Genomic DNA, 24,452 nt, shown 5'->3' with positions numbered 1-24,452 from the left:
ACCATATACAAATTCCTATATTCCAAGCCACAGGAACCTGTTTCAAGGCAGAACAGAATTCATAAATCAACTGCCATTACTACAACTCTACTTTGTGTAAAACCACCATGGCCAGAGATCATCACATATAACAAGCATATTTACTACTGTGTATCAGCTTATTACAGGTACTGAGTATTAAGTGAACATGGTACACTCTACTTTGGCACAGAGTTTATTGGTGCAAATGACAGCATCCTCCAGAATCACACTACAACTACTTAAAGGCCAAAATCCATCAGTCAGGAAAGTTAACAACATTATACTTGTATACAGAAAACAGAATGCATTCCCTACATACACTCAGATACTCTGAAAATCATATTTCTGCCTGTAGGGCACCCTAGGCAATCTAAAACAGATTATTCAAAATGAATTAAAAATATTCAATAACAGATCTGAAACATTTAAATACAGTTCAAAAGCCAGCTTTTAAAACACAACCCCAGAGATTGAAGGCTCAAGTATCCACTAATCTACTGTCTTGGGTTTTGGGATGCATAACAAGGCCTCAGAAGAGGATTTCAAACCCAGAGCAGGTAGATACAGGAGGAGGCAGTCTTTCAGATATCCTGGTTGTACAGTCTACAGATCAAAATCAGCATCTTGAATTGAGCTCAGATACCAAATGGAAGGCAGTACAATTACTCAAAATCAGTGTCATAAAGTTTGTTTAGGTGTCATTGTTTCTTGCCTTCCCTGTAGTGAGTTCAAGCAATACAAATGGCTCTTCCATTCATCTTTTCAAGAACCCTTTGAAATAGTTGAGGCTGAGAGCCACTGTCCAAGATCCCCCACCTAGTATCAGGGATGGGCCAGGAACTGAACTTTGATCCATCCAAGCCCCAGTTCAACAGTCTGATCATTAGATTTTCTGGCTACAGGAATGGACTTCTAAGTGCAAAACTACAGAATCTCATACAGAAGTGCTGGAAGCTTTCAGTAGCATCCTTGGAAATTTGTCATTATTTGCGGTAAAAGCTGTGCTTATTTAAACAGTGGGATGTTGACAACCACTGCAACATCCCTATTGCTGCACCGAAATTATCCAAGTAACATATTTAAGCAAAAATGATTTACATCTGTGGCCTTCCATACCACAGACAGCAGAGATTATTAGAAACCACCCCCACTCCACATGCTCCCTTCTCTGAAGACATACTGCCTTCTCTCATGTTTAGACCTTACCATGTTTCTTTGGGAGATCCACTGTGAACTTGTGCAGCACCTCTCTAGTGTTTCCCTGAAGAGTTCCAAAGAGTGCACCACTACCATCTATTACAATGAAGCCAAACTTGCTGTCATCTGACAGTAGTGCTGTAAGAGCCTGCAAGTCAACACAGCAGATGCTGGTGTTAAACAAAGCCATGATATTCAGCACTTAAAGGAAGTCTACGCAATAAATTCAGTGGAGGATTGTTCTCCTGCAGGAATACACTTATCCATTTCAGACTGTCATGTATCTGTACTGTCTCACTCCAAACTCATTAAAACGACACGCTAATAAGACTGATTTCTAGAGGTTTTGAATGAATGCTATTGTACTATTTTAATGTTTAGTTTTTGTTGCCAAAATGTGTGGTGCCCCTAAAAGCATGCTATCAAGAACTGCTGCCAAGTTGGTCCAGATTTATAGGACTAAACTAACTCAGTAAGAGAAAACCATAAGTCATCAGCTTAATTGAAGAGTGAATTGAAATGTTTTATTTAAGTGACCCACAAATTAAAAGCATCTCTTCTTTTAAAACCAGGACAAGAAATAAACAGCAGCAGAGATGGTATTCAAACTACTGACTACAGGATTTATTCATAAAAATACACTAAGTCAGGTTTACCTTTTGTGTTGTTCTTGTCATCAAGCACCCATCTTAGTCAAGTTACAATCTTTATGTAGGTGACTACCAAAATGGTACACCATTAAAACCTAAAAGCCAGAACATCAATTTCCAGGCCACAAATACCCAACCAGGGTGCCAACATAGTATATCAAACTAAAAACTTGTCATCTAAAAATCTTTTACAAAGCTACTATTATAATAATTTTGTTCCACTGCAGTTATGTATTGAAATGGAAGGAACTGAAAACTGCCGTGATACCTCCGAGCTGCAGAGACAAATTAGTATGTGAACCGCAGGTACTCAAAAGAAGGGAACCATAGGCAAGCAGAACTCCAGTTTGTATCAACATCTTAAAAAGTTCATCTCTTTCCATTTGATTTAGTTTTAGAAAGGTAAATTGATGAACTCCAGGCCAATTCAGATGACATTCTTAGCAGACTTTGGAACCCTATAGGCTGCAAGAGAGGGTTGCTGAAAGCTTTCATGTTTGTGCATGCTTTCCCCAAAATAATGTTAATGTAAGGATTCTTCCAGAGAAGCAGGGAACCTCTCACTCACCTGGGCATACATAAAATTTCAATTGACTGGGATTCCCCAAGCAAGGGCTAGTCTGCCTTTTTCACTTGTGCCCTAATCTATAACAGTTCTAAATACATCAGATATCCAGTGAACATCCAGAAAAAAATTCTATGGAAGTGGGTATTCCTGGACTACAGTAGACAACACGCAAGATAACACAATTTCTCAGTCTTTATGAGTCTGAAATGTGTGATAGGGAATAGCATATCAACATAATGTGACTCCAAGAGAGAGCTTCTTATATCTCAACGAAACCACTGTATCTCCGCTGAAGCCATTTAGGTTACCTACAAAGTATTATTATTTGTAAAAGACTGCAATTTAGTCAGTTTTCAGCTTACACATATATGCACACGTACCTTCTAATCCAGTTTTTGGCAACTGTTAAGTCATCCAGATGTTTTTGAAAATTCAGTTCCCATCATGCTTCATAATTCATTATTCTTACTGGAGCTGATGGGAGCTGCAGTACAAAATAATCTGGAGGGCTGCTGTTGCCCAGTCCTGTTCTATACAAAATGGACCTTCATATCTCATCTTATGGAAAAACATAGTCAGAAGCACACCATTGTCTATGTACTTAAAATGTCCTCACTTGATGCCTAACTAAATGGTCATGCTCCGTATCTTTGTAGGTAAACAGAAACAGAAATATAATTTCTGAAATACAATACCATGTACTCTATGCACAATTAACACCGACTTAATGTAGTGCAACACAGCCAAATAAATAAATAATAAAGTGCAAAGAATGAAGAGATAAAAAAAGAAGGTATTTTTCTTCCAAAATCAGTTTGAACAGAAATGCTGAATGCCACTTACCTCTGTATGGAATTTATTATCACACAAATACAATGATGTATTTATTGGTTTGAAAGGCTCAAAATCAATGTTTACTTTCTTCTCTTTTCCTTCTTCTGTCACAATTGTTCCACAGTAAACAACCAGACCATTCGGAGGTACTGTAAAAGCACAGATTGTAAATTTAGATGGTTACAAAGCATATACCCAACTAAGTATTAGTACAAGCCAGCAGAAGCTTTTACCTTTGTTATAAAGTTTTAGCCGCTGCTGTACAGATGTAATGGCGCCAAGGACTGAAAGACGATTTACTCGAGATTTTATGTTTGATGCTGTACCAAACTCATCAGCTAACATTTTCGCCACTCGCGAAATCTGGTCTTTGGGGGGAATGATCAATGATATCATGCTGGTGCCATTGCTAAAAGAGAGAGAGAGTGAGATAAAAGAAATCATGTTTAGGTAACAAATTAATAGTACGTGTATGTATCAAAGGGTGGAAAGAAGAAACTAACCACAAACATTTGAGACTCCCCTTGATAATGATTATTTTTCCCCACCACTTTCGAAACATTCCTTGGTCATAAAATAGTCTTAGACTGACAATCTTCCAATAAGGAGTGTAGATGAAGTGCGCTCAACCACATATAACTTGCACAACACACCATATGTGGAGGCACCTGCAAGCCCTCCTACACCTCCCACACAAGAAATATAAAGATGATGACAGAGTGTACTGGTGTGCATTGAATAGGCACAGTGGGGAACATGCAAGAACTATCTAGCTGCCCTCCACGCATACCGAAAAATGACTGCATGGCAAAGTATATGAAAAATGACTGCATAGCAAAGTATATGAACTGACCATAAGTTTCTTAAAAGCCCATTTCCAAAAGTTCTTAAGAACAGGACTGTCAGATTTCAAACATGTGCTGTCCGCCCATCTGCACAGTGCTTTTTTGCTATTTAAAGAAATGGTGTTCATTGGTGAAAATCGCTAGATGTGTAAAATATCCAGATATTTTGAAGTCAAGAGTGAAAAGTGTACTTTTTTAGAAGGAAAAAGAAAAAATGGGGATGTTTGATAAATATAAAATACCTTATTAAACCTAACTTCAACAACTCTGAAGTTGTTTTCATTCATAACCTCACATACAAAATGGTTCTATTTAACATATTTCTGAACTAGACACAGCAGCCATACAGTTCAGAAGACCCAATGAAATGAATGGTCCTTAAGGCAAACATGACTTCTCTATTGGAAACAATGTAAAAAATTATAGGAGATAAAAGGAAAAAGTGCTCGCGTTTTCTTCTTGGGACATTTAAGCTGCTAAAGCCCAAAGTAGGCAGAGTTACAGATGTTACTGTTACTTTTCTTCAGCACACAATAAACGTCTTTAAAAGCATTTTCATCCTGGTGGTCTTCTTCCCACCTTGTATAAGATCTGTCAAGGTTGTTAAATGTTCCTATCATTTATAGTAATATTACTTTTAGCCTTCAATCACCACTTCAGCATGTGTGGGAACCAAAAATTTTCAGTGTGAATCACTCTTGAGCCCACAAGACCTTTTCCATCTACATCTCTCTTTCAAGTAGAAACGGTCTTTATAACTTTGACATCCTGTTATCAAAACAGAAGACTCAACCAGCATATTATCACCCTAAAGGGTCCTTTAAAGTCAGTGCAGCTTTATTCCAGACGTACTATAGATCTCAAAAAAGGGCACTTTAGGAGACATTAACAGTTTGAATTCCTAGCAAGCTTTGATGTAAAAGGGAGAGGGAAGTGGATAACTCAAACAGTCCATAGAAACAACGTATTTCTACAAATGATTGTTTCCTAGAAAAGCTTTCAACAACCTCTCCATTTCTGAAAATTAGTTCTAGAAACCAGTGAATTTCCAGGTGCAATCCTTCTTTTTGTTTTAAGTTAGCAAAACTGCAGGAAACTTTCATAATGAAAGTCAAAATTGTGACCCAGACGTCAAGGACCCCAAATACTAGAGCATGTAGAAAATGGGCAACATAAAGCCTTCTGCCTTGGAATTCAGGGCAGAAAAAATCTGTCTTGTGCCACATAGCCTCCACATAGGTAGGATACATTGTTAGTATATGGGAATCAACAGTGGGACATTTGGGGGGAAAAACCCAGACCCTCAGCTGAGGATTTGCAGTACAAACCAGGAATCCTCTAAGCCTTCAAATGTGCTTCCGTGAACCTAGTTATCAGAATCTTATGCTGTATGAATAGACCTTCAGTCCTTCCACTTGTGCAACAACATTTTTCTTTCCCTTCTCCCTGCCTGCACCCCAAGCCCTCAAATTCTCGTATAGGGAATTGGGAATCACTCTTCTGCTATCTGCTAATGTCTTTCATCCATGGAGAAGCACTAGTCTGATTCTATCCTTAAAGTTCATTTGGTTCTGTTTTACAACTCCAGCACTCACCCTAGTTCCAAAATTCCCATGCCATATTCCCATCCAGCTCTCTGGACCAGACTTATCAGTTCACTCATCCACACAGGATGTCAGTCATCCACATGCTAGGGAAGCAGATATTTATAGTGCCAGCCAAGATGTATCTATGCCTACAAAAGCTTTGATATGTCCACTTTTGCAGTCTCTCTTTATCCCAGAAACACACTCTTCTCTCTTATAATGGAAAGGAAAAGGCACAGGCTTACGTCTCTGAAGTCTAAGGTGCTGACTTTCATATGCAGTACAAAAATGGCAAAATTCAAAGGAACAAAACAAAAAAGATAAAAACATGTGGCGCTTTAAAAGCACCTTATTGTAATGTGAGTCCACTTTGTAATATAGGAAAAAAAACCAAGCTACAACTATGAAAGTACAAAAACAGTTACTCTGAATACCAAAGGCAAAACACATTACAGGGTAATAGATTTCCACCATCAACTCCCCTTTGCATCTGGCCAGGCTCCTCATTCCTATAGTTTCTGGTGCACTGATGTGTAGCAGCAAGTTCTTTGTATGCTCCCCAACATTGTGAAAATATTTTAAACTCCTCTATGCAAGCATTACATTTTTAAGTGCCCAGGAGACTAAACATCAGCAATTTTTCCTGTCTTGCTCATAATCTCCTCTACTAGAAATTATTATAGAAAACTAGTGTTGCGGAAACATGCCTTAATGGAAATTCACTAGAGGTTCCATCTGTAATTCTATGCTTCCCAAAGTAGTCAAAGGACCCTTCCAGAACTGGCAAAATGCTCTGTTGTATTAACCTTGCCACTGTCATTTCCCATTATTCCACAGATGCAACCAGCCAGCCAGCTGTGGCAAATAACAAGGCCCCTTAAGCACCACCTCCTGCAGCAGCTGGGAAAAGCACCACGGTGCCCACGAAAAACCCATCCAGCACCATGGGAGCTGCATCCACTGTCTCTGCCAGAACTTTATGATCCTCAGAGAGGCAGTACATGCAGTGCCAACACACCACATCTCTTAAGCATAAAAAGTACTAGGGCACTACTGTGACTTTCCTTTCTGGAGGCTCAAAGAAGGGAAAGACAAGAAAAAGTGTTTCTCATTCCACAGCAGCTTCAAAAATGATCACCCCAAGATAGCTCCAGTTGCCTCTTCTTGTTTATAACAGCTGGGAGAGGCAGCCATAACAGTATTCCAGCATCCTTTAAAAAAAGAAAATTATTAATTTTTCGATTTATCTACATTTAATTCATGCTTGTTAAACATGGTGTTACATGTGTTGCTTACAATCACCCATTTTTGCAACCTGATGCCTTTTTAGTTGTCTCTTCAAAATCCATACATTTCCCAAACACCTAAACTGTTCATGTATGCATTCTAGTATACAACACTGGCTACTATCATAATATTGTTTTCAGAGTATATAATGTTCTCAAAATCCTCCAGAAACATACCCAATAAAAGTAATTCTGGTTCCAAATCTATATAATTTTGAGGTGATTTAAACGACGAACTTTGTATTTTATACCAATAATAACTGAGTAGGCTCCGAACACATGTAGATGTTATCTAAAGCATTTTATACAGATTTTCTTTATATAATTGTTTAGCCATTTCTATCTCTGCATTTTCTATCATGTCTACATCAATACTATATCTAATGTATGCTATATTCATTAAATAATCTAGCTTCAATTTACCTTAAAAACCACCATGTTATGCCTTTACCCTGATTAATGATCCCTTATTTCAGATTAATTCCCTTTTTTAATATATAAGATATGCCCCATTACAATTCCGGAAGTACCGTATTTTTCCATGTGTAAGACGCCCCCATGTTTCTAAGGAAAAATTAAGAAATCTAAGTGGGGCTTAGCAAGTGTAGGGGGAAAGGGATCAAAGCACTGCAGGATCGCTTTGATCCCTGCTTTCCCCTCCACTTGTTTTTTCCCCCTCCTCAGCTTACTTCCAAGTATAAGACGACCCTCAATTTTCAGTCTAAAGATTTTAGACAAAAGTATCGTCTTATACATGGAAAAATATGGTATATACATGCCTTCAACGCTGAGGGCCACCTTAATATTTTTCCCTTTTTTCATCTTTCTAAGTAATTTCTCTTATTTGTCTTTTCCCAATTCTTGTTTCTATCTCTTTAAACGTTCTGCCGTCCCTTGTGTCACTTGAAAACATTTTATACACTTGATCTATCTCCAATAGATCTTCCAGGCTATTTTTAATTAATTCTGCTGATTTCCCCCCCTTATCTTCCCTTAACACAGTTAAAATTCTCCTCAGCTCTAATTAAATCTCCCAAATTTTTCCCTCTGGTTTTCTCCAGCCCTTCTTTTGGTTGGCATACATCGTCCTCCACCCTCACATTTCCTTGTTCATTATTCCCCGTCTCCTATTGAATATACAAATATGAATATCATATTCCTTTTTTAGTTGCTCCTTGAATGATTTCACCTCTTCGTTATGGGATCTCACTATTTCTAAGATTGCTTGAAGAGTAGATTTTGTTTCATCCCACAATTTCCCTCGTTGTAGCATTATGTCCCAAGATGCCAAATACTTTTATTTCGAGCAAAAGATGTCCAGTAGCTTAGAGCAGTCAGTCCAGTTCCATCAATAATTGCTTCAATAAGTCCACTTTGGTAAATTGATCATCTTTAGGGTTAATTTATATCCATTCTGATGTAAGTTGACAGCTCTGTTCCATCGATGTTTGTATTAGACTTTGCAAAGTTAATTGCCTATGCTTTAGTCAGTTCTCAGGGGGAAAAAAGAAAGTCAAAACAGAGCTCCAAGTCTGAGTATTCAAGTTCATGTTCTAGGCATTTTGCCAACCCTGTAGATAGCCGTAACAGTTTAACTCCCAGCGTTGTTTGTTTAAAATTTCTTAAATTTAACGCCAAAGTATTACCAAACTTTCTTCCTTGAAGCATAATTAAGTGTTTAATTAATGTCCAATTTATTTTCTTTGTGTGTCTTTCCCCTTCTCCAGATCCACCACAGCTCAATCTAGTAGTGGGGCTAAGAGACACTTTTTTTTCTGTTAAAGAGATTAGTCCATCCAGGGGTAGCCATAGAGCAGTACAGTGGTCCCCTGCATAGCGACGATAATCCGTTCCGGAAAATCGTCGCTATCCAGATTCGTTGCTATGCGAAATAAAAAAGCCCATAGAAATGCATTAAAACACGTTTAATGCGTTCCTATAGGCTTAAAAACTCACCTTATGCGAAAATCCTCCATGGGGCGGCCATTTTCGGTGCCTCTAAAGCGAGGCAACACAGCGGGTGGCCATTTTGGAACTGCCAATCAGCTGTGCGAAATTGGGGCCTTTGGGAGGACCGCAGGGGAGCTCTCCTCCCAAAGGCCCCGCCGGCATTTTCGCCCAGCTGATTGGCGGGGCTTCGGGATGATGGGGGAAAGCACTCCCCCCCATCATCCCGAAGCCCACATTTTCGCCCAGCTGATCGGCAGGGCTTCGGGATGATGGGGGGAAGCGCTTTCCCCCATCATCCTGAAGCCCCACCGATCAGCTGGGTGAAAATGGGGCGTAAAATCCACATCGCTATGCGGATTTTTCGTTAAACGGGGTGCCCGTTAAGCGAGGCACCACTGTATAGTTAAGATTTTGTATCTCACCCAGTGGTAACGACGATGGTAAATTAGCTGATTTATCGCTTCTTTTGCCAGCTGCCAACAACTTGTAAGCAAGTTAATTCAGCTGCTTGTTTCTGTCTGCAGGTTGTTTGGGGAGTTTCCTTGATCAAGCGTGAGTAACCGCTGTTCCCCCCAATGATCAAACAGGCTTCTCCCCCATTTCACCACCTCTTCGGGGTGATTTTAATCAATCCCCTGGGGGGGGGGTCCCAAACAGATCAGAATTCAGCCCAGGGGACAGAGTTCAGTCCTCCTGTTGCTGTCCTGTCACAGCATCAAGCTGGAAGTCAATGTTCCAGCATCCTTGATAGGGGGAGCTGAATGGAGGAGAAGCAAGTAGGAGTGAATGTGTGAAGTTCTAAGAACTTGTCTGTAAAACTGATCTGTTCTCTCATCCCAAAATAAATGTCTATTAGCATTTTCCAGAGCCAAGGCAGCTTTCAGAAAATTTTACAACATCGTAAGTTTACAGTGCAATGCTTCTGGCAGAGGATTGGCTGGCTGCATGATGTTGCCCTGGGGATGCCCGAGTGTACTCACGATGCTTTCCCACTCTCCGGGGACATTCCTTCTATATCAACTAAAGGTTCCTGAGATATGTCTAGTTGCTGAGAGGCCCCACAACCAATGGAAGTGTCATTTTTGTAAGACCAGATATTATAGTCCACTCAACGGACTTTACTGATGAGAACAAAGAAATCTTGACAGTTGAACTTGCTGTATATACAGTGACATCAATTTAGAAACCCCTTAATATACCATCCTGTTTTAAGAAGCCATCTGATTTGGATAACCAAAATGCTCACTGTCTATTTGGAGATTTCAACAGCCATAGCAACATTTGGGAATATGAACATGATGACAAAAATTAAAAAGCCATTATAACATGGGCAGAATACCATTCAATGTGTCTTATACATCAGGGGTCCCCAACCACAGTGCACAACCCAGCAGCATGTGTGCCACGCCCCCCTTGCTGCTTGATACCTACCCCCATGGAAAAAAGTATATTATTTGACTGGCATTGCCGCTACAGAAGTTCATCAAGAGATGCTAGCAAATAATGAATAAAATAACACAGAAGACAGCACCAAGCCTATCCACTTAATGGACACTAATCCCCTAGACCAGTGCCTCCCAACCTCAGTCCCCAGATGTTCGTAGACTACAACTCCCAAAAAACCTGGCCAGCACAGCTAGTGGAGAACGCTACTGAGAGTTTTAGTCCAAGAACATCTGGGGAATGAAGGTTGGGAACTACTATCCAAGAAAGCAAAAAGTGAGGAAAGGTTTTCTAAAGACATTTCAATTTCTAAATAGTAAACCAGAAGAGGCCAGGCTAAATCTATGGAGAACAAAAATAACACACCTTGCCAAATGGATGAATGCTGATGACTGTCTCTCACAAAGACAAAACTCTAGCTGGACCATCTGGAAGTCACTTAATAAACTCTGAAGTGAAGTAGGAAGTTCAAAAAATAATTTAGTAAAATGGGGCTACTTGGATACAAGTCAAATTTTCTGTGACTGTGGAGAAATTCAATCATTGCAAGCAATTTATACCCCACCACGTGGAGAAAAAAAAGATCTAGGAAATGGCTGAGATAATGCTATCAAAGTAGCCCATTTCTGGTCAAGATCACTCTATCTTAACGCTGTAATTTGTTTTTATTTTACCTATATTTCATATGCACACATAATTTTAAATTGTGCAATGCTCTGATCAAAATAAAGAATTTAAAAACATGAATTAAAATAACAAGAAACAAATGAATATATTACTTATTAAAAAGTGAGACCCATCAAGTTAGCAGCATGTTTAATATTTCTATCAATTTTACAGCACATCTAACATTGTGAGACTGGTAATCAATAGGGATGGGACTTTTGTTTAAAAAGAAAAGAAAAAAAGAGGCTCTTATTTTCACTTTTGAGTTATTTTGTCGATTCTCAAACGATAGCCTCTGAAACATTTATTTATTTTAACAAGAGGCAAACAACAAAATGTTACAGTTTTTTTCCTCACTTAACCTTTTCTTTATCCAACTCACCTTGGAAATTTCCCTCTTTGCTGCTATAATGTCCTTGTTGTGCATGCCCTGCACTTTTTCTTCCCCTTGCCACTGCCACCACCAGGGCTTGACTGGACTAGCACCAGAAAAAGAAATGTGGGGAAAAGCCACTCAATGATCCAAAAGAGGGGCTCCCTTTCATGGTAAACCAAAGGACTGGTGTACAAAAAAATGAATACTAAAGACCTCTCCCACAAAGAAACCAAAATGCAACAGAAACAAATGTTTCCATGGTGCGCATCCCTGGTAAACAATGTACAGTATTTGTATCCAAGCACAAAATCTGAACATAGTGGCAGTACCTGTAACTATTCCTCAATGTCTCTGCCTGTACAGGTCACGCAAACACTGGATTTATATTACAATGGGTTAAAATGTATTTTGCAGTTCAGATAATGTACAGAACACTTTACACACTAAACAGTGACGCATCAACAGTGCCATGAGAAGAGGCTTCAGTCAGTTTCTTGGCTGAAAGGCTGAGTTTACTTTAGCTCTTCAAAATTTCTAAATCCACTGAAACAGTTCAATGGAAAAGAGCCTAGCATTGAAGCCATATTTCCACTCATATATGCTTTAGTAACATCAGGTTATAGCCCTTTCACACAAAAGCCCATTTCTACATCACTGATTGCTCAAGGGTACAATACAAATAATGTTGATGATAGAAGACAGACTGTTCTCCTTAAGCTTTTTTTTTTAGAAGAGCAACAACCAAATGTCATATTTTAGAGAGCATACTGCTGCCATCTGCTGGATAAATGAGTAAGAAGAACTGTCTGGAGAAATTTTAACCAACCACATATGTGTACTGTGATTCAGATTAACTTTCAGCATTCTATAGTTTCCCTGCTCGAGAAACTGATCTTTGAATACTGTGAATTATTCACAAGATATGAATCCCAACTTGGCTTGAATAAACAAATGCTATGGGCAGAAAATTACACCTTAGGATACCTGAACATGGACATATAAAATAATCTTAACACATGTCTAGCTAAACTACTACCTAAAGAAGAAACATTAAATAATCACTGCCAACATAATCTGTTACAGCTGTCAAAATCGGGTTCAATGCTTTCCAATGGGGGGGGGGAATTCACCAAAAATTAACGAAGACTCAGAACAAAGCCAAATTAAGTTTGCACACGTTTTACAAGGTGCTCTAATGAATCCAAGCATTTAAAACAGTTTCTGAGTCTTCGTTAATTTTTGGTGAATTCTCTCCCCCCTATTGGAAAGCATTGAACCGCAGGTTTGACAGCTGTCAAACTTAGGTTCAATGCATTTCAATGGGGGGAAAAATTCAACAAAAATTAACGAAGAGTCAGAACAAAGCCAAGTTAAGTTTGCACACGTTTTAGAAGGTGCACTAACGATCCCAAACATTTAAAACCATTTTTGAACCTTTTAAGACACTTTAAAAATAGCAAAAACGGAACATCGCTAAGCGAAACAGGGGACCTAAAACTGTCATCGCTAAGCGAGGCAAGGTCCCGAACATCGCTATGCGAATTTTCCCCATAGGAAACATCGTTAAACGGAGCGCAAAATCGCTCCAAAAACCTCATCGCTAAGCAAATACATCGTTAAACGAGGCAATCGCTAAGCGAGGCACCACTGTATACATACTGAACTATGGTATTTCTGTTGAAACCCTGCTGCACAATGGGAATGATGCCATTAGCAGTGGTAGACTGCTATGAAAGGCTTCTTTTTGTGATTTTGAGGTTTATACAGCTTGCACACAATCTGACAAAGTCACACATAGCCCAAAATTACAAAAGGAAGCCTCTAATTCATTGGTCCCCAGTCTTTGTTCCCCAAGATGTTTTTGGACTAAAACTCCCAGAAGTGTTCAATGTTGACTGTGCTGGCCAGGATTTCTGGGAGTTATAGTCTAAGAACATCTGGGAAACCAAAGTTGGGAAGCACTGCCCTAATATCCGCAGGAAACTACTGCTGATGACAGGATACCACAAGCAAAAGAGAATAAAGGTACAATTATCTGAATTTTATACTATACTACAGGTATCATTAAGGGAGAAAATGACAATATTTATAGTTTCTGCCATACAAAAAGGCTCTTGGTACTTACTTTCATACGCAGACATGGCTCTGATTCCTCACAGAAGGAAAAAAACTAGAGTTGTGGGAATTTCATCTATTTTAACATACCACTGAAACCACAGCATGTCCTTCAATTTAAAAATAACTCAAGTTTTTTTAAAAAAAACATTACTTGTTTTTAATGAAATGCCATCCAACATTTATGCTACTTCTTGTACAACACTGTCTATTCGCACAGCAAATAGGTAACCGAGATTAACCACCAAGAGATTGCAACTGCAGTGTCATACTTCTGTTTTGACTCGGATATCAAGTGACAAACACTTAAGAATCAACACCCCCAGTGAAAATCCTGCTTTAGGCCAGAAAGATAATTCACTGTAGCCTTTATCTTCTTAAAAGCAGAGTACAATAGTACCTCGGTTTACAAACGCCTCGGTTAACATAATTTTGAGTTTAGAAACGGAAATCCATTGAAAATAATGCCTCAGTTTACTTTTTTTTTGTTTGTTTCAGTTTACGAAGAAAGTTTCCCCAGGATGGATTTTGCCTAGAGGTTTATAGCACCGCACCTGATCCTATGGCAATCCGCATTTTGGTTTACAAATTGTTCACTTAACATAATGTCCCGTATAACGCATTAATTTCGTAAACCAAGGTACTACTGTATGCATGAGATACCGTATTTTTCCTTGTATAAAACAACACTTTTTCTTAAAATAATTAGAGGAAAAATTGAGTGTCGTTCTATACACGGAAGCAGTCACATGCGCACTCGGGCGCCTCTTGCTGCCGCCGCCACACAACTGCCTCTTTCAGAGCTCACGGCTTGTCCCCTCCAATGGCCAAGGCGGCAGCAGCAGGAGGAGGCAAAGGAGCATTCACACACGCTTGGGCGCCTCTTGCTGCTGCCTCCCCCGCCTGCCCAATCACCACTTCCAGTGGGACTGACAGGGCTCAGCTCACATCCCTGCCTTGGCCCCACTGGTGGCAGAAGCAGCAGGAGGCAGAAGCAAATAAGCACTCTCACCGCGCTCTGGCACACCTTCCTGCTGCAGCTGTGGGATTACCTCCTCCAGCGATCATCTCCTTAGGGCAGGGGACAAGGCAGCGACATGAGCTTGAGGTGAGCCCCGGCAGTCCCACTGGAGGAGGTAATCGGGCGGGCAGCAGAGACAGCAGCAGCAGCAAGAGATGGAGGAGCAGTTGCCTATTAACTGCTCCTCCGTCTCCATCAAGGGTCAAAATTAGGGGGTCGTTTTATACTTTTGGGGGTCGTAAACACAGAAAAATACAGTAACACTATTGCCACTTCTGTATTTATGTTGAAATTTTATTAAAAACTCCCCTTGTGGTCACAAGCAATAAGGAAGTCTGTGGGGCTTAATGAAAGCCTGGCAGAGGAGGGGGGGGGATCCTTCTGTTCCTCCTCCATGGGTATCCTAGGTTTCAGCCCTCCCAAAAAAGCAAGAGAAATTTTATCTTTATCCTGGTCAACATAGAAACACTTCTGAGCCACTCACAGAGGAGGGGTAGAATAATGCACTTGCCTTCCATTGTCCACTTGATAGAAGGAACATTACTAGCCTTTCAGCAGCCTGTACTTCCATGTGGGCTACAGAGGAGATTTCTTCAATACACCATGCAAATGGAAAAAGAAGCTACTAGTACCTAGGAAGAAAACCCTCCCTATATTAGTAATTTCTGTGGATTGTCTTTTATAGGGACTGGATACTCTAGTGATATTTTGCTTATGAAATCGTGTATGTCACTATTCACAAATAAAATAATTTAGTTCAAAAGCCTGGTGCATGTAATCTATATGGGAATTCAGATAGCTTCCTCCCCCCCCCCCCCTTTGAAGTGGTTCTGGAGTGTAAAACTCTTTGAAATATATTGGGTGTCATGCTACAGATCAGTTTACAGAAGGTGGGAAGCAGCTACAAGTTTTATTGGCCAAAGGAAACTTACAGTCTGAAGATGGCTCTGCAAGTCTCCACGAGGAACACCTTCTGCACGACAGGAAGGCTGCCATTCCCCATCCCCACACTACCCCCAAAAAACAAAAATGGATGTGGAGATCTGGTTACTTCTAATTTATGATTTGCTTTAATTTGAGAGCCATTTCTAGGTCCCATGGCAAAGAAGGCTATTCACCCCTACCAAGGAGCAAGGACACACTTCTTAACAAAGGAGTCTCCTTCACTCAAGCCAAGCCAATATTTACTTATTCCAGTGCTAAAAAATGAACAAACTGGTATAGATACATGTAGTACTAAAGACACAGAAATGCATAGTGTTCATGTAATATTTGCGTAATTTTCCACAATTACATCATGTGCTCTGGACACATCTCAGTCATATGTGGGGTTACAGGCCTGACTGCTCAATTGGGATGCATCTCAGTAATTAGTTGTAATTAACTGCAGCAAGTTAAACAAATCTTACTTACAGAGACATCACTAGGATGCCAGCCAATATGTGAGAAAAAAACAAAGAAAAAGGAAATGTATAATGCTGCTAACAATCAGAAGACATGCAGTTTCCTTACCATTCTGTCTGTATCAAATCCAAATGCAGCACATCATGTAATAATTTTATGTGTTTTTATATAATACTTGATGTAGTAAATATGGTAATTTAGCAAACTAATACTGTCAGATCTTATACCAGGAATGTTTACAGAGTTGATCACTAAAATCTTATATTTCAATTACAGATAAGTTGTTGTTGGAGGCGTCTCTTCAAACTCACTTTTGTCTTGGAAAAAAAGGAGTTTACAGAATACTTAAAGAAGCAGATCTGATAATATTGGCAAGGGTTAAAGCCAAGCAAAAAATAAACATTTTTTTTATTTTAGTGATGAATGGGATGACTACAGTAAACTAGACAATATATTATATACAAGTGTACTGGTGCGATAACAGAACGTTCATATAAAATTCTGTGTGATCTTAAACTATGAGAAAGACCCACATCTCAGTGGCAAAGAGATGTCATGGTTTACAAAGAAAAGGAAAAAGCAGGGCTTAGGAATAAGAACCAGGTAAGCATTCCACACAGCCTTATATGGTATTAGCAAGGTTTATTGGCTCTTAAAGCCACCTTTCCTCTAGTTTGCCTCCTTTAGGCAGACACCTACTTCCAGTGAAACAAGTATTTTAAAAGGAACAATTCTGATAGAACTATGGTGGAACAGCTTCTTATTAAAAAGCCTTATATTCCTTCAAATATGAACAGTGTCATAATTACTTCTCACTACATAGTGACGTAGATTACATTACAACTCTGGGTATAACAACCCTGCATGAGAAGAAATCAATTTTGAAATGGTTATTAGCTACTCTTGTAAATACATATTTGGCATATATCAAGTATTTAACTTCACTGACCACTATGCTTCGTAACCAGGTGAGTGGATAGCTATCAGGTTCCTTGATCACTACAGCTTCCTTTGAAACACAACCTCTCATATTTCTAGTTATTAGTCTAATTATGGCAAAAAGCTACCACTTAGAAACAATGAGGAAAAAAGGATTTTTAGTTTTGCTTTCACTTACAGTATATTTTGAATTAAAAACAATAGAAGGAAGTTGAGTCTACAGTGGGGTCTTGACCTGAGAACTTAATACGTATTGGAAGGCGGTTCTCAAGTCAAAAAGTCTGTAAGTCAAGTCTCCATTGACCTACAGTGCATTGAAAACCGATTAATCCCGTAACAGGCCGTTTTTGTTCCATTTTGGGTTTTTTCTGGTCTGTAAGTCAAATCTCAGTCTGCAAGTCAAACCTAAATTTTGCGGCCAGAGGAGTCTGTAACTCAAAAAGTCTGTAAGTCAAGCCGTCTGTAAGTCAAGGGTCCACTGTACACAAGAACCACTGCATTTTTAAAGACTACTATGTACTGAAAAAGGAAAGAACTGATACATTAGTTAGGCTTTATTAATAGATTAGAACAAATTAGAATTAGGCACATTAGATAATAAGTGGCAAAGAAAATAATTAATAGATTTTTCCAAAAGTTAGATTGTGTTGGGTAAATTTCACTAAAGTTTATTGAACAATTCTAAATAAACATTTTAAATAGTGTTTTCTGTGCAAAAATATATGATTATTTAACTGACAAACGCATGGCTCCAAAGATGAAATTATTTATTTAGAAGAGCTTTTTAAATAAGGAATGAGATTTATTATTTAATATATTGTATGACTGTAGATATCTGGAGGGATGAAAGGAGATATATATAAATTGTTATACTACAAGAAAAATCACAGAAAGAGAGCAAAGGTCACTTAATTCTAAGCATCCTTCTCCCCCACAAATAAAAAAAAACCCTACAAAGTACTCTGTGGATGAAGGAGATTCTAGGGAGAGGAAAAGTCTATCTCCTTCCTCTGGTCCACAAAATATTTTCATGTTATGACTTGGTTTTATGGGGGCATACAATATAAAATTTCCATATGGCTAGCTTGAGTTTTAAAAGCTATTAATGCATGTGGTTCAATTAAAAAAATTGTGTGTGCATATGGATTTTAAAGAATGGAAACTCCCAACGCTCATAAAATACCTATAAACTCTACAACTCTTGGGCTTGGGGGAAATCTCAACTTTTCAGAAAAATAAAACATCCAGCAGAATGTTTGGGAAGAACTTACAAATGCCCTTTTATGCCAGCCTGCTCCTGCGTCATGCACAAATGTTACAGGACATTGGAAAGAAACAGCAGCTGGTACAGAAGCCAGCGTTGGTAATCAAGCAACACCACATGTTTGGCCCTACCCAGCTTGCAAGACCAGGATGTTAAACTTTTTTAAAAGCACAGCTCAATTCCACCCTCAAAAGCAGAGGCTGGCAACTGCTGACCTGCAGAAAGAAACTAGGCCCTGGAACACTGCCAGCTGGCTTTGCAAAGCAAATCCTCTTCTTTTGCCATCATTTCAAAATTAAGGGTTAACTGACAGCAGCATAACTTTTTGTCTAGCTTTGTTTCAGCTAGACTCCAAAATGGCTCCCTTTGGATTCAAGAAGAAAGACAGATAAGCAGAATTAGCTTTGCGGTGTTTGGGCAGCCACAACACTATCTCACTTTTATGTCTGGATAGGAAAATTACCTTAGCTATTAACTGGTGCCCTAAAACCAAAATTGAGTAATATGTATACATAAACTGATAACACTGAGTTCTGCCTTGTTTTAAGGTTTTTCAAAGCCAGAGGCACTGATGAGATGGAAAGTTTTCCATTACAGTTTGTGTTCTGAAAAAAGCAGTGTTTTATATACATAATAAATTGATTGTGGTGGCCCTGAGTAATCTGAAACTGCAATTTATGTTTTCCTCAAAAAAAGTATTGTACTTTTTAAAAAACACATTAAATGTACTATGTCTGCCTCTTTCAGATAGACATTACTTCTTTTTTAAACGGCAGGGCAACAGAAGCTGGTGGCAAATGAAAACTCAGTGTGCTCATATTAAGACCCCAGCCGACTTAAGGTAACACATTTCAACAATTTTCAGAAAGTTTTATTTTATTCTACATCTAAGGTTCACAGTTGCCTCCTCCTGTTGGGAGAAAAAATGTATCTTGACAATAGGAACAGAATTATTAACAAAACTAGAGAAAACTGATAACTAGGCTGTGGAAAAGGAAAGCCACTTTTGCTAATTTGCCTCTTCTCAACAGCCTCCTGTGCTACCATCTTTCCTTCTGCTTAAAGGCTTCCCATTTATCCAGACATTTCACAGGACACGGGAAACATAAGGAAAAGAAGAAATTGGTGAATGTTTCCTCTATGCCTTACGCCTCCAGCTGGAGCTTCCTAAGAACTCTAGATACCAATATACAGACTACAAATATAAATTCATTCCATGAAGGAAAAAAATGTGCTTCTGGAGAACTTAGAAAATTGACATAACTGAGTTCCAAACAAAATGATTTTCAGTAACTCCATAAATTAGAATACTTAGCTAAAATATGATAGAACCCAATGATGTTTCACAGTAGCTGGTGTGTTTTTTTACATTGCAGATTAAAGCTTAACATCCTGAAACTGACATCCTAGCAATTATAAAAAGTCAGACACCCACTTCTGGAATATGATTTTCCCACCTTTTCCTTCAGTCCCATGTGTGACAACCCATTTAATCCTGACGTTCAGAAACCCTAAGAGAGGATACATGCTGTAGCAAAGAGAACGGCAGCTAAAAATCAGATATATGGCAGCCAAAATTCCTTAGGCAGAAAGAACTTTTGCTCACAAAAGGCACCCTCTAAATCCAATCTATCGTGTTCTTCTATCCAACACAAATGCTCATTTTCTACTACAGGACTTCCTGTATTTCCAGTTCCACACTTCAAGTGTTCTGTTAATTTTTTCCACAGTAGCCTCCAAAAAATAAACACATTCCCATGTGAGGAAAAAAGGCAATCTATCATGACTTTCTCATCTTTTGTCCTAACACATAAAGATTTAAAAAGAAAAATAATGAAATCCTACATTGCTATTGTGCTTACCCAGTAATTTAAGTCAACAGCTCAAAACATCAGCATGGTATGATAATTGCCCAATGCTCTACACACAGCCTAACACACAGCCTAATGATGCTCAGTATTGTTTTGGGCTGCCTGGGGCAGATATCTTCATAAAATAGATTAGAATAGATAGCAGGAATCTCTACTCACCTACAGTATCAACAAAAACACATTTTGAAATGTTGAAACCATTTTGTTTTTGTAGAAAGCTGTACTGCTGAAGTGACACAAGAAAGCATTCCTTACATATCCTAACACATTCAGCCGTGTCTTCCCAGACAAGCCTCATGTAAAACAGTTCCATAATTCACCTGGCACAGTAAATTACAAATTGAATAAGTATAAAAATTTATGACTAATAAACATAGTTTCTCAGGCCAGTGTGGGTCTCAGTTGTGGCGGGAACTCACATCTGATACTATGCAGATAATATGATTATCCTTACCTTCCTATGAACTGCCTTTACAATACCTATCTTCATACAGCCTTGAGGAATACAGCCTTTCAAAAAGCAAAGTACTACTGATTGAAGAGTTATTGTTTAGCTGAAACTTTTTAAAAAGTTCTCCTGAGAGAGTTCTAGACATCCTTTTAGGGGAAAAAGCTAAATATTTAGAAGAATGCTGTAAAAATATTTTTTTCTTCCTACCTTGCACCATCACAGTAAAAGCTACTTCTGAACTATCACAGGAATGTGGCATTAAACATCTTGACCCATGGCAGCTTGGCCACAGGGAATTTGCAATGCCACACCCAAACAGGCAGAACACATGGATGAAAATAGCCAAAGGGCATCTTGAAAGCTGTTCCTACGTGAGGCATGCCCACCAATATTTTGAAATCCCAGTGTTCACCTAGCACCTTAGTGAAAGACACTGAAAAGATGACTGTTAACACTACTCTGCAAAAAGGTTAGTTTCTAGCCACAACAGTCCTAAAAACTGTATAACCATACCAACAATCATACTGATATGTAGACCTCTCATATTGCCTTTTCTCCATTAAAGGTTTATTCTCTAAAAACAAAAGTCAAACAGCTGTCAGTGTCTATGTTCTCAAATCAGTAACTGTGTACAATGAATGAAATGCAAACAGCCTAGTACACATGTACAAAACATTTCAAACTTAAGAAAGCCATTCAAAATGGCTCCCACCAGAAGACAACAGGCCAGATGTGTAAAAACTGGCCATGGCACTTCTGAACCTAGCTTCCTCCAATACAACAGAACAAGAACTTCATGTCTGATTCTCAACACAGACTTAATAGATTTCTCCTAAAATGGAAATGGCTTTCTTTTCATCCACAGATAACATGCAATTTTTAGCGCAGTATATCAAGCACCAACAGAAATCAGGAACATGCTTCCTGTGTGTTTGGGTTCCCCTAGCAAAATATGCCACTAAACCCAAAACCTGGATATATAAGGGTGGACGCGTATTAAATAATATAGAACATTCAACATAATGTTTGATAGTATAGATAGAACAGAGAAGGGAATCTGTTTTAGACTACAACACTCAGAAATAGCAGAATGGAAATTGGTCCAAAACATCTGAAAGCCAAGAGTTCCACCCACTTCTAATAAAGTCATTTATGTAAGTTTTACACATTAATTCAGTGAGCCTTAAAATGAGAGCAAGAGTACAGAACAAAACAGTCAAGTGAAGATGCCTCATGTATTCTTTCCCAAATCAAGGCCAACCTAAATACTTTTAGCTAACCATAGAAGTTTACAAGGGACAAACAACACCAACAACTAAATTAATTTAATTACAAAACATAGTGGCAACTATTACGTTTCCACATGAATCTAGGACACTAGCTGGTTAGCAATCTCATTATGTCTCCTCAGCTGCTGGCACTCTCCACCTTGTCAAGAGTCCACAAGTTTTGGCTGTGCTTTGTATCTACCATCATTTGGGACACCACCACCCCATTCACCTCCTCTTGCTGCGTGCCTGGCACACACGCAGAATTTACATCAAACTCTGGAGATAAACAGAATTGTTTTCACTTGATTCCAAACATCTCAAAAGGCCAGAACAAATAGAACTGACTGGTCCCTTCCTTCTTCTGTGCCCTTTTGTGCACAGATAAGGAAGCGGCGTCGCCTGGCTTGCAAGAAGCTTCTCCTCCATTTTCTTGAGTTCGTGGCAAATTTGGGCAAGTAAAGAAAAAGATGTGCTGAGACAACAGTGGTAAATGGCTGGCACAATGACACTGACTGTCAGGTGGTCACCTAACAATTAAATTCATATACTCTTAAGTCTCTAGGCCTACTGATATTACTATGTGATGAGCACATAAATGAGGCTGTCTGCATAAACATACACTATTATGGAGGGGGAAAATGCAACTTTTAAACCAGATGTCTGTTTTCAGGCCAAAATTCATCTCCATATAAATAAAGGAACTAGTTTCTCTGAAACCACTGTCCTTCCACGACTGAAAGCAATCAAAAAACAAATCCTACTCTTTTAGTGAAAGCTGAATAACCTAGGCAGAAACATTATAAGGGTAAGGGAATCAAGGAAGGATGTCCCATCTGAGCACTCCACGCTATACATGGAAATTTTTTTTGGCAGAAGCAGGAAAGTGGGATGGAATTCTATTCATAAAATGGAACACAGGCAAGGGCAAAAACACAGCAGCAACACTAGACCTGTAAACTGGACAAAGTGATACAATCTCTACAATTTCTACACTCAAAGTTATTTATTTTTAGGTTTCAGAAGAAAGACTTAAATTTCCTACAGGGCTTCAAATAATGTTATCCTCAGCTGAATGTTGGCATTTGCATGAGATGGAAGAAAGGAAGGGAACTGGCTGAGTGAGGGCTACAGGCAGGTGGCTTTCCACTTATAGGATGTACACTACTTCGTTTCTACTTAAGAGTGAAGGATCACAACACACAAAAGTCTTGCCATGCAGACAAAAAAAAAAAAGGGCAAGGCCCCTCACACCGAGAAAGCTAGAGGGAGAAACAGAGGAAGCCTGCTTGGTGCGCTGGCTTTCTATGAACCCGGGGGCTCCACAAGGATCAGGCCTCCGGAGCCACACGTGACGGGAACAAGTGTCTAGACCTCTCCTTCCTTCCTTCCTTCCCGCCTGGATCGTCTCACTCTGGGTCTGAGGTGAGCGTGGGAGCAAGCGGCTCACGTGGCTCCCCCGAAAAGAGAGAGAAAAGACGCGTAACGCGGGAGGGAGAGACACGAGTCGGGCAAAGAGGCGGCGGTCCCTCGCCGACACCTCCCGCCCCGAGTGACCGGGGGTGGCGGGGGAGAAAAGAAGGGCAGGCGCAGAAAGGGGCTCGCAAAAGAGGGCGACCTTTGGCTCCCCCCCCATTTTGCAACATAACCGGGGAAGGGGGGCTTCCCTCCTCCTCCCGCCGCCCAGGCCCCTGCTTCCGCCGCCCGCCCGAGAATCAGGCCCTCCTCCGCGGGGTGTTTTTTTTTTCCCCCTTTCCTCACCCGCGAGCTGCCTCAAGGCTCTTGATGAGCTTCTTGATCTTCCAGATCTCCACGTTCCTGTCGGCAGCGCTGGGATCGTCCGCCATCTTCTCCCTCCTCCTCCTCCTCCACTTCCACCACCTCCTCCTCCTCCACCGCCCCTCCTGCGGCTACAGGGCAGCCGCCGAGGCCGAGAAACCGGGGGGAGGAAAGAAACCAGAGAAAAAGAAGGGAAGGAAAACGGGGGGGGGGGAAGGGAAACAAGAGAGGAGAACAAAACCCGTTAATCTCGGCCCGGCCCGTCTCCCTCTCCACTCCCCGGACGGACAGCCTGCCTGCCTCCCTTCCCTCCCTCGGCGCTTCCACGGCCGGGCTTCCCCGCTTGCTGGCAGGCGTGCGTCCGAGAGAGAGAGAGAGAGCGCGCGCTCACCTCAGGCCTGGCCGCCCCCTCCTCCTCCTCCTCTCGCTTCTCTCTCTCGCCGCCTCCTCCTCCTCCTCCTTCCTTCCTTCCTTCTTCGGACGGCCGCGAAGGTCTCCCCGCGACAGCGCTTGTGACGTCGTTAACCGGCTTCTTCCTTCCTTTCCTTTCCCCTCCGCCTCCTCGCCTGCTCTTCCCCCCGCCCTCTCGCTTCTCCTCCGCGCTGCATGTGTTGCAATCGCCTCACATGGGGCTTCTGACATCATTTCCGGTCCCCAGCAACCTATTTCACAAAAAAGAAGAAGGAAATACGCGCAGGCCAGGCGGCGGCGGAAGCTTTCCGCCACTTCTCTTTCTCTCATTGGCTACTACGGTCTCCTCGCGGCGCCAGCGCCATGGGGCGCAGCCTCCCTCCCCCCCTCCCGCCTCGTCGGCGCGTTCCATGCTGGGAGATGTAGTTTTCTCCGGAGGGTCACCCCAGGCGGATGTGTGCAGTTCTCGCGTGGTTCCCCCCCTCCCGACGACGCTGCGTTCTTTAA

General features: G+C 40.4%; 1 protein-coding gene across 1 annotated transcript in view; it reads right to left on the bottom strand.

The window, feature by feature from the left end:
• The window catches only part of ETF1 (eukaryotic translation termination factor 1), a 33,440-nt gene extending 9,302 nt beyond the window's left edge, over positions 1–24,138 (bottom strand). The window contains exons 1-5 of the mRNA XM_020793658.3: positions 23,926–24,138; positions 23,517–23,665; positions 3,504–3,679; positions 3,280–3,419; positions 1,228–1,366 (exon numbers count right to left, since the gene is read on the bottom strand). Coding sequence (XP_020649317.1) covers positions 1,228–1,366; positions 3,280–3,419; positions 3,504–3,679; positions 23,517–23,602 — 541 coding nt within the window. The 5' untranslated portion in view covers positions 23,603–23,665; positions 23,926–24,138. The remainder of the gene's footprint in view (positions 1–1,227; positions 1,367–3,279; positions 3,420–3,503; positions 3,680–23,516; positions 23,666–23,925) is intronic.
• Between the last annotated feature and the right edge of the window lie 314 nt (positions 24,139–24,452).

Source organism: Pogona vitticeps, chromosome 1 (genome assembly GCF_051106095.1).
Source record: "Pogona vitticeps strain Pit_001003342236 chromosome 1, PviZW2.1, whole genome shotgun sequence".
NCBI lineage: Eukaryota > Metazoa > Chordata > Lepidosauria > Squamata > Agamidae > Pogona > Pogona vitticeps.
This window is presented reverse-complemented; position numbering and strand designations above follow the sequence as displayed.